We start from the raw sequence: 13110 nt of genomic DNA, 5'->3' as shown, positions 1-13110 counted from the left end.
TAGGGTCAAATGGGGCCCGATCTTTATGAAATTTGGCAGGGTTATCAAGACTTCTATAAAACTTAGTTGTGCCGTATTTTATCGATATATCTGTATATTTAACATAATTATGAGCTCAGAAGCCCTTTTCGGGGGGTTCTGTTATATGGGGGCTAGGTGAAATAATGGACCGATTTTAAACCATTTTCAGAAAACGATTCTAAGCCGATTGGTATACTTTAAGGTGGGTCTAGGACGAATATTTTTGTATGTTACAAACATCAGCACAAATCCAATATACCCTCCCCACTAAAGTGGTGTAGGGTATAATTATCATATACAAATGTAATTTTACACAGAAACTTAAATTTCTGGAAATAATAATAAAAAGGAAACATTATTAAAACAAAAAAAAAAACCTTTCTCATTTTAGACTACTCAACATGGATTTCCACACAAGCCTTCTACATTGGCTTATGATCCGGTATCGAAATTAATGGCCATTGGCACACAAACTGGAGCTGTAAGGTATTCGGCCAGCCGGGCGTAGAATTTTATGGTCAACATACTTTTACTAGTAATTCCGGAGCTGAGCTTAATATACAAATAATTGAGTGGGTATATGGTACGGGTAGACTATTGTCCCTGACGGCGGCAAATCAATTGATCTTATGGGAACCTTCTGGTGCAACATTGGTCGCTATTAAAGTATTACCATTCGATGGCAAATTGAAAAAGGTATCATCTCTTTGTTGTTCACTAAACAAAGATATTGTTTGGATTGGCACAGAAGGGTGGCAATGTCTATCAATTCGATTTACAAACATTTTCGGTAAGAGAACCGGTTATATTCCATGATGTGGTAATGGAACAGATACCACCTTCCTATAAACTAAATCCCGGTGCAATTGAAGCCATACGTCAATTGCCCAATGAACGTAATAAGCTATTGATTGCCTATAATAGAGGTTTGTGTGTTTTGTGGGATTTGGAAACTTCGTCGGTGTTGAAAACCTACATAGCACCTGGTCATGGTCAAAGTGTGGGTTTATTTTTAAATGCCTCTGGTTCTCAGTTTACTTGGTATCATGCTGATGGTTCATTTGCCACCTGGAATTTAACCAATTCAGATCCACCCAAAATGTTAATTATGTGCCCTATGGTCCCGATCCCTGTAAGAGTATAAATCGTTTATTTAAAGGCAAAAGAGGGTAAGTTTTCACTTTCTCAAAAAACAATCATAATTTCCTTTGTTAATCTATTATTTGCCGTTTTTTTTTAGATCCATAGAACTTTCAATATTTTCGGGTGGCATGCCTAGATCTGCTTATGGTGATCACAACTGTATATCGGTTCATGCCTCAGATGGCAATAAAGTTTGTTTAGATTTTACCTCTAAAGTTATTGACTTTTTTGTTACCTATTCAGAGGAAAGCGACAATGCTGATGTTCTTATTGTTCTTCTAGAAGAAGAATTTTGTGCCTTTGATTTAACAGATCCCAAGGTACCACCAATTAAGGCTCCTTATCTACATTCAGTACATGCCTCAGCTGTTACCTGCAATTATTTGTGTTCACAAGTAACTGCTGATGTTTATGAGAAAATTGTTAAAGCTGGTGAGGAACAAGATCATCATTATAGCAATGCTGAGTGGCCGATTAATGGTGGAACATTGCCTGACAATGAGGAGGATGAAAATGACACAACTTCTCAAGAATATGAGATTCTATTGACGGGTCATGAAGATGGCTCTGTGAAGTTTTGGGATTGTACTGGTGTGGTTCTGAAACCAATTTATAATTTTAAAACTGCTTCACTGTTTGGGTGAGTAAAACTTTTTAAAAAGTTATGTAAAAACTGTGTTTATAGCAAAAACTGCTGCAACTGCTGTTTTGTTGTAAAAACTAATTTTTTGTGTAAAAACTGAGTTTTTGTGTAAAACTGAGTTTTGTGTAAAAACTGAGTTTTTGCGTAAAAACTGAGTTTTTGTGTAAAAACTGAGTTTTTTGTGTAAAAACTGAGTTTTTGTGTAAAAACTGAGTTTTTGTGTAAAAACTGAGTTTTTGCGTAAAAACTGAGTTTTTGTGTAAAACTGAGTTTTTGTGTAAAAACTGAGTTTTTGTGTAAAAACTAAGTTTTTGTGTAAAAACTGAGTTTTTGTGTAAAAACTAAGTTTTTGTGTAAAAACTGAGTTTTTGTGTAAAAACTGAGTTTTTGTGTAAAAACTAAGTTTTTGTGTAAAAACTGAGTTTTTGTGTAAAAACTGAGTTTTTGTGTAAAAACTAAGTTTTTGTGTAAAAACTGAGTTTTTGTGTAAAAAATGAGTTTTTGTATTGAAATCCCAAATTTTTTTAAATAAAAAATTATAAAATACTTCTTTTCTTTTCTCCAGACACGAAAATAACGATGATTTGCCAGCAGAAAACTCCGAACCATTAGACGAATCCGAGCCACCCTTTCGCAAGGCTGGTTTATTCGATCCCTATTCGGATGATCCACGTTTGGCGGTAAAGAAAATCGCTTTATGTCCCAAAACTGGTCGTCTTATTGTGGGCGGTACAGCTGGCCAAATAATCATTGCCCACTTCGAAAGTGATGAGGAAAATAAAACACCGCTCAAAGTTAGCTCTATGAATTTGGTTAGTGATCGTGATGGTTTCGTTTGGAAGGGACACGATCAGTTAAATGTACGCAGTAATCTATTGGATGTCAATGCTGAACCGGTTGGTGATGAGGGGGTACATATAACTGGCGTATTGCAGGTATTACCTCCGGCCAGTATTACCTGTTTGGCGCTGGAAGCTGCTTGGGGTTTAGTAGCCGGTGGTACGGCACATGGTTTAGTATTATTTGACTTTAACAACTTTCTACCGGTATTCCATCGTTGCACGTTAAATCCTAACGGTGAGTTATATTAGAAAAAACTATTGTAAAGAATAAAAATTAATGATTTTATATGTTAAGATCTCACTGGCGCTGGAGAACAGTTGTCTCGCCGCAAATCTTTCAAGAAATCTTTAAGAGAATCATTCCGTAAACTAAGAAAGGGACGTTCAACTCGCAATAACCCCTCAAATCAAGTGCCCACCACAGTAAGTTGTTGAATAGATGCAAAATATTAGATAAAAGATTTTAATTATGAAACATATTTTAGCTTGAGGCCAGACCTGTGGAACGCCAGGTTGAAGCTAGATCATCTGCTGATGATGGCATGGGCTCTATGGTGCGTTGTTTAATCTTTGCCAAGACTTATATAACAAATGGTGAGTTAACTTATCGCATACATTGCATTACCATCAATTATTAATTTCTGGTCAATTGAACAGTCAACATCACATCACCCACCTTGTGGTCGGCCACAAATGCCAGTACGGTTTCTGTTTTCTTATTACATTTGCCACCAGCACAAACGGCCGCCACTTCTGTGCCTCCGACTGGTGGAGACGCCGCTCCTGCACCGCCTCGTCGTGTCTCTGCTCAGTTAGCCAAAGAAATTCAACTTAAACATCGTGCCCCTGTTGTTGGTATTGCTGTAATTGATGCCACCGGTTGTCCGGTGGATCAACTGGGCGGTGGTAATGGTACACAACCGCATCGTGTTCTTATCGCCTCCGAAGAACAGTTCAAAGTATTTTCTCTGCCTCAATTGAAACCCATTAACAAATATAAATTGACAGCAAATGAAGGAGCTCGTGTCAGACGCATACATTTTGGTTCATTCTCATGTCGTGTACCCAGCGAAATTATACAAGGTGCTATGGCTAATAGTTCACCTACTAAATCTACACGTTCACAAGAGAACAATGAACCTGCAAATACAAGTGTGGCCTCAGTTGGTGGTGGTGTGGCCGGAGAACATTATCAAGAAATGGCTTTAATTTGTCTAACAAATTTGGGCGATATTATGGTACTCTCTGTGCCGGAATTAAAGAGACAATTGAATGCAGCTGCTGTCAGAAGAGAGGATATAAAGTAAGTTTTTTTTTTTCATAAATAATAAAACAAACTTATAAAATCCTTTTTTTTCCTTTACAGTGGCATTTCCTCCCTTTGCTTTACCAATGCTGGCGAAGCCCTTTACATGATGTCTTCCTCGGAACTACAACGCATATCATTGGCCACCTCTAAGGTTGTCAATCCAGAGGGCACCATCACCATCGAACCTTTACAAACTATCGAAGAATCTGCAGACAACGAAACTGCTGATCAGGCATCAGTTAAGGATGAAGGAAATAATGAAGTTCCTACCGCCACAAAACGTTCAGTTACCGTTACCTCCAGTTCTGCAACTTCGGCGAAAACTAGTGAAGTTAATATTGATCATGCCGCTGGCTTAACTAATGGTATCGGCGAGGGTAATTCACCTAATCGAGCTAATGAAACTATCACCAGTTCTATGGGTGATATAACAGTCGATTCTGTTAGAGATCATTTGAATACAACGACTACTACATTATGTTCTACCACCACCGAAGAGACAGTTGGTATGTAAATTGTTTGTTTTTTTCGGTGTTTTTTCTGTTTTGCATTTATCATTTGGTTTGTCTATTTGTTTGTTTTTTTTTTTGTATTTGTGTTGATGGCATGACTAATTTCCATTAAGTTCACATAGTTATTTATAATTGCATGAGATTTTTTTTTATATTTTGTTTACAATCACAAACATACTATTTTTAACGATTTTGAAATATTAAAATTGCATTAATATTAGAGGATCTTAATGTTAATTTGGGGATAAAAGAATTTTTGTGGATTTTTGGAAAAATTAAAAACGGACTTTTTCACATTGAAAATTTTACTTACGGATTTCTATGTCATAGTCAATAGTCTGGTCTATAATGTTGTCTATAAACTGGACTATATACTAGACTATAGATTAGATTATAGACTAGACTATAGAATAGATTATAGACTAGACTATAGACTAGACTATAGACTAGACTATAGACAAGACTATAGACTAGACTATAGACTAGACTATAGACTAGACTATAGACTAGACTATAGACTAAACTATAGACTAGACTACAGACTAGACTATAGACTAGTCTATAGACTAGACTATAGACTAGACTATAGACTAGACTAGGCTATAGACTAGACTATAGACTAGACTGTAGACTAGATTATAGACTAGACTATAGACTAGACTATAGACTAGACTATAGACTAGACAATAACCTAGACTGTAGACTAGACAATAACCTAGACTATAGACTAGAGTATAGGCTAGACTAGACTATAGTCTAGTTTATAGTCTAGTCTATAGTCTAGTAGGTCGCCTAGTCTATAGTCTAGTCTATAGTCTAGTCTATAGTGTAGTCTATAGTCTAGTTTATAGTCTAGTTTATAGTCTAGTCTATAGTATAGTCTATAGTCTAGTCTATAGTCTATAGTCTAGTATAGTCTAGTCTATAGTCTAGTCTATAGTCTAGTCTATAGTCTAGTATATATTCTAGTCTATAGTCTATTATATATTCTAGTCTATAGTCTAGTCTATAGTCTAGTCTATATTCTAGTCTATAGTCTAGTCTATAGTCTTGCCTATAGTGTAGTCTATAGTCTAGTCTATAGTCTAGTCTATAGTCTAGTCTATAGTCTAGTCTATAGTCTAGTCTATAGTCTAGTCTATAGTCTAGTCTATAGTCTAGTCTATAGTCTAGTCTATAGTCTAGTCTATAGTCTAGTCTATAGTCTAGTCTATAGTCTAGTCTATAGTCTAGTCTATAGTCTAGTCTATAGTCTAGTCTATAGTCTAGTCTATAGTCTAGTCTATAGTCTAGTCTATAGTCTAGTCTATAGTCTAGTCTATAGTCTATTCTATAGTCTAGTCTGTCTATAGTCTAGTCTATAGTCTAGTCTATAGTCTAGTCTATAGTCTATAGTCTAGTCTATAGTCTAGTTTATAGTCTAGTCTATAGTCTAGTCTATAGTCTAGTCTATAGTCTAGTCTATAGTCTAGTCTATAGTCAAGTCTATAGTCTAGTCTATAGTCTAGTCTATAGTCTAGTCTATAGTCTAGTCTATAGTCTAGTCTATAGTCTAGTCTATAGTCTAGTCTATAGTCTAGTCTATAGTCTAGTCTATAGTCTAGTCTATAGTATAGTCTATAGTCTAGTCTATAGTCTAGTCTATAGTCTAGTCTATAGTCTAGTCTATAGACTAGTCTATAGTCTAGTCTATAGACTAGTCTATAGTCTATACACTAGAGTCTAGTCTATTGTCTAGGTTATTGTCTAGTCTATAGTCTAGTCTGTAGTCTAGTCTATAGTCTATCTATAGTCTAGTCTATAGTCTAGTCTATAGTCTAGTCTATAGTCTAGTCTATAGTCTAGTCTATAGTCTAGTCTATAGTCTAGTCTATAGTCTAGTCTATAGTCTAGTCTATAGTCTAGTCTATAGTCTAGTCTATAGTCTATAGTCTAGTCTATAGTCTAGTCTATAGTCTAGTCTATAGTCTAGTCTATAGTCTAGTCTATAGTCTAGTCTATAGTCTAGTCTATAGTCTAGTCTATAGTCTAGTCTATAGTCTAGTCTATAGTCAGGTCTATAGTCTAGTCTATAGTCTAGTCTATAGTCTAGTTTTATAGTCCAGTCTATAGTCTAGTCTATAGTCTAGTCTATAGTCTAGTCTATAGTCTAGTCTATAGTCTAGTCTATAGTCTAGTCTATAGTCTAGTCTATAGTCTAGTCTATAGTCTAGTCTATAGTCTAGTCTATAGTCTAGTCTCTAGTCTAGTCTATAGTCTAGTCTATAGTCTAGTCTATAGTCTAGTCTATAGTCTAGTCTATAGACTAGTCTATAGTCTAGTCTATAGTCTAGGACTATATTCTAGTCTATAGTAGTCATAGTCTAGTAGTCTAGTCTATAGTCTAGTCTATAGTCTAGTCTATGTTAGATAGTTAGTTTGAAAGGAGGATGTATATACATCAAATCCGAAGAAATACACCTAGGCCTCTATCAGGCCTGTTGTGCGCTCCTTAACCAGTGCCTCAGGTGGGAATCGAACCCTCCACCTCCGGTCTACCAGACTAGAACACTAACCACTAACCTACCGGAGGCCACTAGTCTATAGTATTGTCTACAGTTTAGTCTGTAGTCTAGTCTATAGTCTAGTCTATAGTCTAGTCTATATTCTAGTCTATAGTCTAGTCTATAGTCTAGTCTATAGTCTTGTCTATAGTCTAGTCTTAGTCTAGTCTATAGTCTTGTCTATAGTCTAGTCTATACTCTAGTCTATAGTCTAGTCTATAGTCTAGTCTATAGTCTAGTCTATAGTCTAGTCTATAGTCTAGTCTATAGTCTAGTCTATAGTCTAGTCTATAGTCTAGTCTATAGTCTAGTCTATAGTCTAGTCTATAGTCTAGTAGTCTAGTCTAGTCTAGTCTAGTCTATAGTCTAGTCTATAGTCTAGTCTATAGTCTAGTCTATAGTCTAGTCATAGTCTAGTCTACGTCTAGTCTATAGTCTAGTCTATAGTATGTCTACAGTTTAGTCTATAGTCTAGTCTATATTCTAGCCTATAGTCTAGTTTATAGTCTACTCTATAGTCTAGTCTATATTCTAGCCAAAATTCTAGTTCATTGTCCAGCCAATAGTGTAGTCTACAGTCTACCCTTTAGTCTAGTTGTAGTCTAGATTAGTCTATAGTATAGTCTATAGTCAAATTGTCAAAAATATGAGTTTTTGGAGATTTTTACTCAATCTTAACAGTTTTTGCTAAAGTTAAAAAGTAATTGAGATGGAGAAATAAAGCTCAACATATAAATCTAACAACTTCATCCCCAATCATTACATTCACATTTGCAAATTCATCTTGGTGTTATAATTCCTTTAATTTTTTAGATGTTATTACCACTTACACTTCACATAATTTGCTTTACAGGTAGCGGTAGAAGAATGATTTAATTTAATTTTTAATTTAAATACAAAAACTTTACTCTGCATGTTAAATTTTTTTTATAAGTTTACATTACAATACTTAAGGTAACAATGTTTAAAAATTACTTTATTTTTTTATCTAAAAAATAACACCTTAAAAATTAAACATTAAACAATCATTAATAATACAAATAATATTGCAATTTCATTTAGGCCGTTTATCTGTTATGAGCACACAAACAAATCAAACGCTAACTAGTGTTAATATGAAGGATATTAACGATTTCAATATACCCAATTTAATGGATTTAGCACCTTTGAGGTAAGTTAGAAAAACATTAAGTTGTTTACAACGAATTGTTTGTTTTGGATTCAAAATGAACATGAGATAAAGATTTGATTTAATTTTTAAACTCTTTTCTTAAATTTTAGTAATACAACTGAAACCAGCACAAGTTCGGTGGTAATAAAATCTGTCATAACCAGCGTTTCGCATGAAAAAACCAATGGTGAAGCCGAAGTTATAACTACAAAAAACTACAACACACGAAGAAAGTCAATTCTGAAACAACAACAACAAAAACGTCTAATAATATATAAAATCATATATAGCGCACTGCACTTTAGAGATTAAAAACAAACAACAACAACAACTCACCTTTTTTTTCTGACGCCACCTGCTGCATGGTATAATCTATTTTAAATTTAAGTTCTTTTCGCCTTTTGTTTATGTTTCTTTCTCTTTGTTTGCAAAATCTATTGTCTTTAGATTTTCTTTCTGTTAAACTATGTTAAAATTCTATAGAAATTAGTTTTATACTTAGTTTTTAGTTTCTCTGTCCATTTTGTTTAGTTTTTTAGGTTCTCTCTATCACATTCACATTTTCATAAAAAAAAACACAAACAAAAACCCCAAACGGAAAACGGCCGTTTAAAATATTTAAAAACAAATCTATTCTATTCATTTACTTTGTACACATTTATTTTTTTTAACTTTTTAAGTATTACTTTTATTCTTTTAAAAGCACTTTTTCACTTGAATTATTTTTTACAAAAAAAAAGAAGAAAACATACATTTTATTTTATTTTTTTTTTACATGAGAAATTTAATTTTAAAAATCATTATTAAAAACAAACAAAAAATGAGCATTTATCATAAAAAAAAAATCATTTAAAAGAAAAAAACTTAAAGTACAACTCCGCAATTGCCTTAAGTACTTTTTACAAAACAAATTTTAAATAAATATGGCAATATGTATTAGTTTACTACTTTTCCCTCCTCCATAGTTTATAAAAAATATTGTCTCGTTGTTGCATATTCTTAAAATATTTCATTGTTCCGAGTTTCTGATATGCATTTCAAAATTTATTTGTTTTTTTTTTATCATACTAAATCAAACCATATTTTTAATATATAAAAACAAAAATGTATATCATCTAATACTAAAAATCAACAATTTGTATGTGGAATAATATTTTTGGACTTTTTATATAAAAATATAATTTTTTATATTTATATTAAACATAATAAAAAAAAATCGTTTAAAAACCCAAAAAATGTCACAATTTTCTTGTATAAACAATTTTAATGTTATGGAAAAGTAACTTTATAATTGGAAATTTATTTAAGTATTTAGTAGAGTCGTGTAGAACTCATCTCAATCTGCTATGTTAGATTAGTCTATAGTCTAGTCTATAGCCTATTCTATAGTCTAGTCTATAGTCTAGTCTATAGTCTAGTCTATAGTCTAGTCTATAGTCTAGTCTATAGTCTAGTCTATAGTCTAGTCTATAGTCTAGTCTATAGTCTAGTCTATAGTCTAGTCTATAGTCTAGTCTATAGTCGAGTCTATAGTCAAGTCTATAGTCTAGTCTATAGTATAGTCTATAGTCTAGTCTATAGTCTAGTCTATAGTATAGTCTATAGTCTAGTCTATATTTAGTCTATAGTCTAGTCTATAGTCTATTCTATATATATTCTATAGTCAAGTCTATAGTCTAGTCTATTGCCTAGTCTGTAGTCTAGTCTATAGTCTAGTCTATGGTCTAGTATATGGTCTTATCCATATTCTCTTCTATAGTCTAATCTGTAGTCTATTCTATAGTCTAGTCTATAGTCTAGTCTAATCTATAGTCTAGGCTATAGTGTAGTCTAATCTATAGTCTAGTCTATAGACTAGTCTATAGTCTAGACTTTATGTAAGTATTTAGTAGAGTCGAGTAGAACTCAGCTCAACCTGCTGTCTAATCAGCTAATTTATTTACTTACTTACTTACTTACATACACTTACTTACTTATTTACTTACTGACTTACTTACTTACTACTTAGTCGAGTAGAACGCAGCGCAACGCGGCGAAGCAGCGAAGGAGGACGGACGGAGGACGACAGGACAGACGGACGGACAGACGGACGGGACGGACGGACGAGACGGACGGACGGACGGACGGACGGACGGACGACGGACGGACGGACGGACGGACGGACGGACGGACGACGGACGGACGGACGGAGACGGACGACGGACGGACGACGACGGACGGACGGACGGACGGACGGACGGACGGACGGGACGGACGGACGGACGGACGGACGGACGGATGACGGACGGACGACGGACGGACGGACGACGGACGGACGGACGGACGGACGGACGACGGACGGACGGACGGACGACGGAACGGAGGACGGAGGACGGACGGACGGACGGACGGACGGACGGACGGACTGACGAGGACGGACGGAACGGACGGACGGACGGACGGACGGACGGACGGACGGACGGACGGACGGACGACGGACGGACGGACGGACGAGGACGGACGGACGGACGGACGGACGACTACGACGGACGGACGGACGGACGGACGGACGGACGGACTGGAACGGACGGACCGGACGGACTGACGGACGGACGGAGGACGGACGCCAGGAAGACGACTGGACTGACGGACGGACGGACGGAGGACGGACTGACGGACTTACTTACTTACTTACTTACTTACTACTTACTACTTACTACTTACTTACTTTACTTACTTACTTACGTACTTACTACTTACTTACTTACTTACTCAACCACCTACTTACTGACTTAAATAAAATGTCCAACTTTTTAACTACGAACATACCTTGCTTTTCAACCCCTGCCTAAAGTAGGGTACTAATATATAAAACAACCAGAAAACAAAGCATCATTCAGCTATCTACAAAATGATACACAGATAAGAGATACTTTTTATGAAATGTTACAATTCAATACTAACTTACTACCTACAACGCTCCCCCCTTATACGTGACTTTTATGCTGAACGAAAAAAAAACAAAAACAAACACTAAATATAAACAAGACATTTGAAACATTTGTTCTTTTATTTTAAACATATCAAAAAAAGAGACTTTTTAAATAAATTAAAAAAATTGCAAAAGACACGTACTAGGTATTCTTTACAATTCCCCACACACAGCCGTTATCATTATTTCAGTGTTAAGCGAGCGACAAGGTTTAAAACAAAAGAACGGTTTTAAATTAAAAAGTCTTTTAACGATTAATTGTCAACAACTGACAGTAATTCAAAACATTAAAACCCATAAAATTGAAAACATGAAATTCATATCAGCAGTTTTAATATTTTGCCTAACACATGCCCTTCTTCTTTGGTCTGTTGTTAGGCCTACCAACTCCATGCAAATTGAAAGTACTCTCAGTGAGAAAAGTACTAGTAAATGTATGTTACTATTTAAGAGTATTATCTACTCAGTTCAGTTAATCTTGTTGTTTCTAATTTGCATTTATAATTGTTGTTGGTGTTTTGTTTTTAGCTTGTTTGGAACCCAAGACTCCCGGTGTCTGTCGTGGAAAATTATTACGTTATGCCTATGATGACAAATCCAAAAGTTGTGTAAGTTTTTATTATTCGGGTTGTGGTGCCACACACAACAATTTTCTCACCTATGAAGAGTGCCGTCGTGAATGTATACCCCAGTCGAGATATTAAAGTTAATGAAAATTAAAATATTTAATTATGATTATGATTTCTTGTTAAAATTTAAATATTTCGAGTGTTAACTACCTTGAATGAAAATATATTTGTAATAGTAATAATAATGTTATTTTGAAGCAAACAAATTAAATTGTTTTAAATAAGTGTCTGTTTTGAGAACAAAATTGGAGCTAGGAGTGTAAAATTTCCAGTTGTACAAACAAAAATTTAAAATTTGCAAAACAAAATTTTAAATGTTTACAAAAACATATCTTCAGCTAAAATGCATAATAATGTAGCAATAGCTTAAATTTTTAGATCTTAAGCAGAAGTAAATAAGTACGTAAGTAAGTAAGTAGTAAGTAAGTAAGTAAGTAAGTAGTAGTAAGTAAGTAAGTAAGTAAGTAAGTAAGTAAGTAAGTAAGTAAGTAAGTAAGTAAGTAATAAGTAAGTAAGTAAGTAAGTAAGTAAGTAGTAAGTAAGTAAGTAAGTAAGTAAGTAAGTAAGTAAGTAAGTAAGTAAGTAAGTAAGTAAGTAAGTAAGTAAGTAGTAAGTAAGTAAGTAAGTAAGTAAGTAAGTAAGTAAGTAAGTAAGTAAGTAGTAAGTACAAGTAAGTAAGGTAAGTAAGTAAGTAAGTAAGTAAGTAAGTAAGTAAGAGTAAGTAAGTAAGTAAGTAAGTAAGTAAGAGTAAGTAAGTAAGTAAGTAAGTAAGTAAGTAAGTAAGTAAGTAAGTAAGTAAGTAAGTAAGTAAGTAAGTAAGTAAGTAAGTAAGTAAGTAAGTAAGTAAGTAAGTAAGTAAGTAAGTAAGTAAGTAAGTAAGAAGTAAGTAAGTAAGTAAGTAAGTAAGTAAGTAAGTAAGTAAAGTAAGTAAGTAAGTAAGTAAGTAAGTAAGTAAGTAAGTAAGTAAGTAAGTAAGTAAGTAAGTAAGTAAGTAAGTAAGTAAGTAAGTAAGTAAGTAAGTAAGTAAGTAAGTAAGTAAGTAAGTAAGTATAAATAAGTAAGTAAGTAAGTAAGTAAGTAAGTAAGTAAGTACGTTAGTAAGTAAGTAAGTAAGTAAGTAAGTAAGTCAGTAAGTAATTAAGTAAGTATGTGAGTAAGTAAGTACGTAGTAGTTAGTTAGTTAGTTAGTTAGTTAGTTCTTTAGCACTTCAGTAAGTTAGTTAGTTGTTTAGTTAGTTCTTCAGGAAGTTAGTTAGTTAGTTAGTTAGTTTGTTACTTAGTTAGTTAGTAAGTTAGTAAGGTAGTTAGTTAGTTAGTAAGTTAGTT

At 34.2% G+C, this 13110-nt stretch overlaps 2 protein-coding genes across 2 annotated transcripts; both read left to right on the top strand.

The window, feature by feature from the left end:
* The first annotated feature begins 415 nt into the window (after window positions 1-415).
* LOC119603004 (lethal(2) giant larvae protein) lies at window positions 416-8554 on the top strand. Its single transcript, XM_037954856.1, is given in 13 exon segments — window positions 416-500; window positions 503-771; window positions 773-1115; window positions 1118-1190; window positions 1262-1804; window positions 2373-2884; window positions 2945-3072; window positions 3135-3243; window positions 3307-3952; window positions 4016-4464; window positions 8076-8184; window positions 8295-8394; window positions 8396-8554. Coding segments are annotated over 13 exon segments (3339 nt in total). The 5' UTR covers window positions 416-475; the 3' UTR covers window positions 8429-8554.
* A 2796-nt stretch (window positions 8555-11350) lies between these two features.
* LOC119603014 (trypsin inhibitor) lies at window positions 11351-11956 on the top strand. The gene is made up of 3 exons (XM_037954867.1): window positions 11351-11364; window positions 11534-11589; window positions 11684-11956. The coding sequence occupies exons 2-3, from the start codon at window positions 11547-11549 to the stop codon at window positions 11857-11859; spliced, it is 219 nt and encodes a 72-aa protein (XP_037810795.1). The 5' UTR covers window positions 11351-11364; window positions 11534-11546; the 3' UTR covers window positions 11860-11956.
* Window positions 11957-13110: the final 1154 nt, after the last annotated feature.

The sequence above is a fragment of the Lucilia sericata genome, unplaced genomic scaffold, assembly GCF_015586225.1.
Source record: "Lucilia sericata isolate MDLA Ls3-8-SP2 unplaced genomic scaffold, ASM1558622v1 Contig000270F_arrow, whole genome shotgun sequence".
Lineage (NCBI taxonomy): Eukaryota > Metazoa > Arthropoda > Insecta > Diptera > Calliphoridae > Lucilia > Lucilia sericata.
The sequence above is the reverse complement of the archived record's forward strand: the minus strand, read 5'-3'. Positions and strand labels throughout refer to the sequence as shown.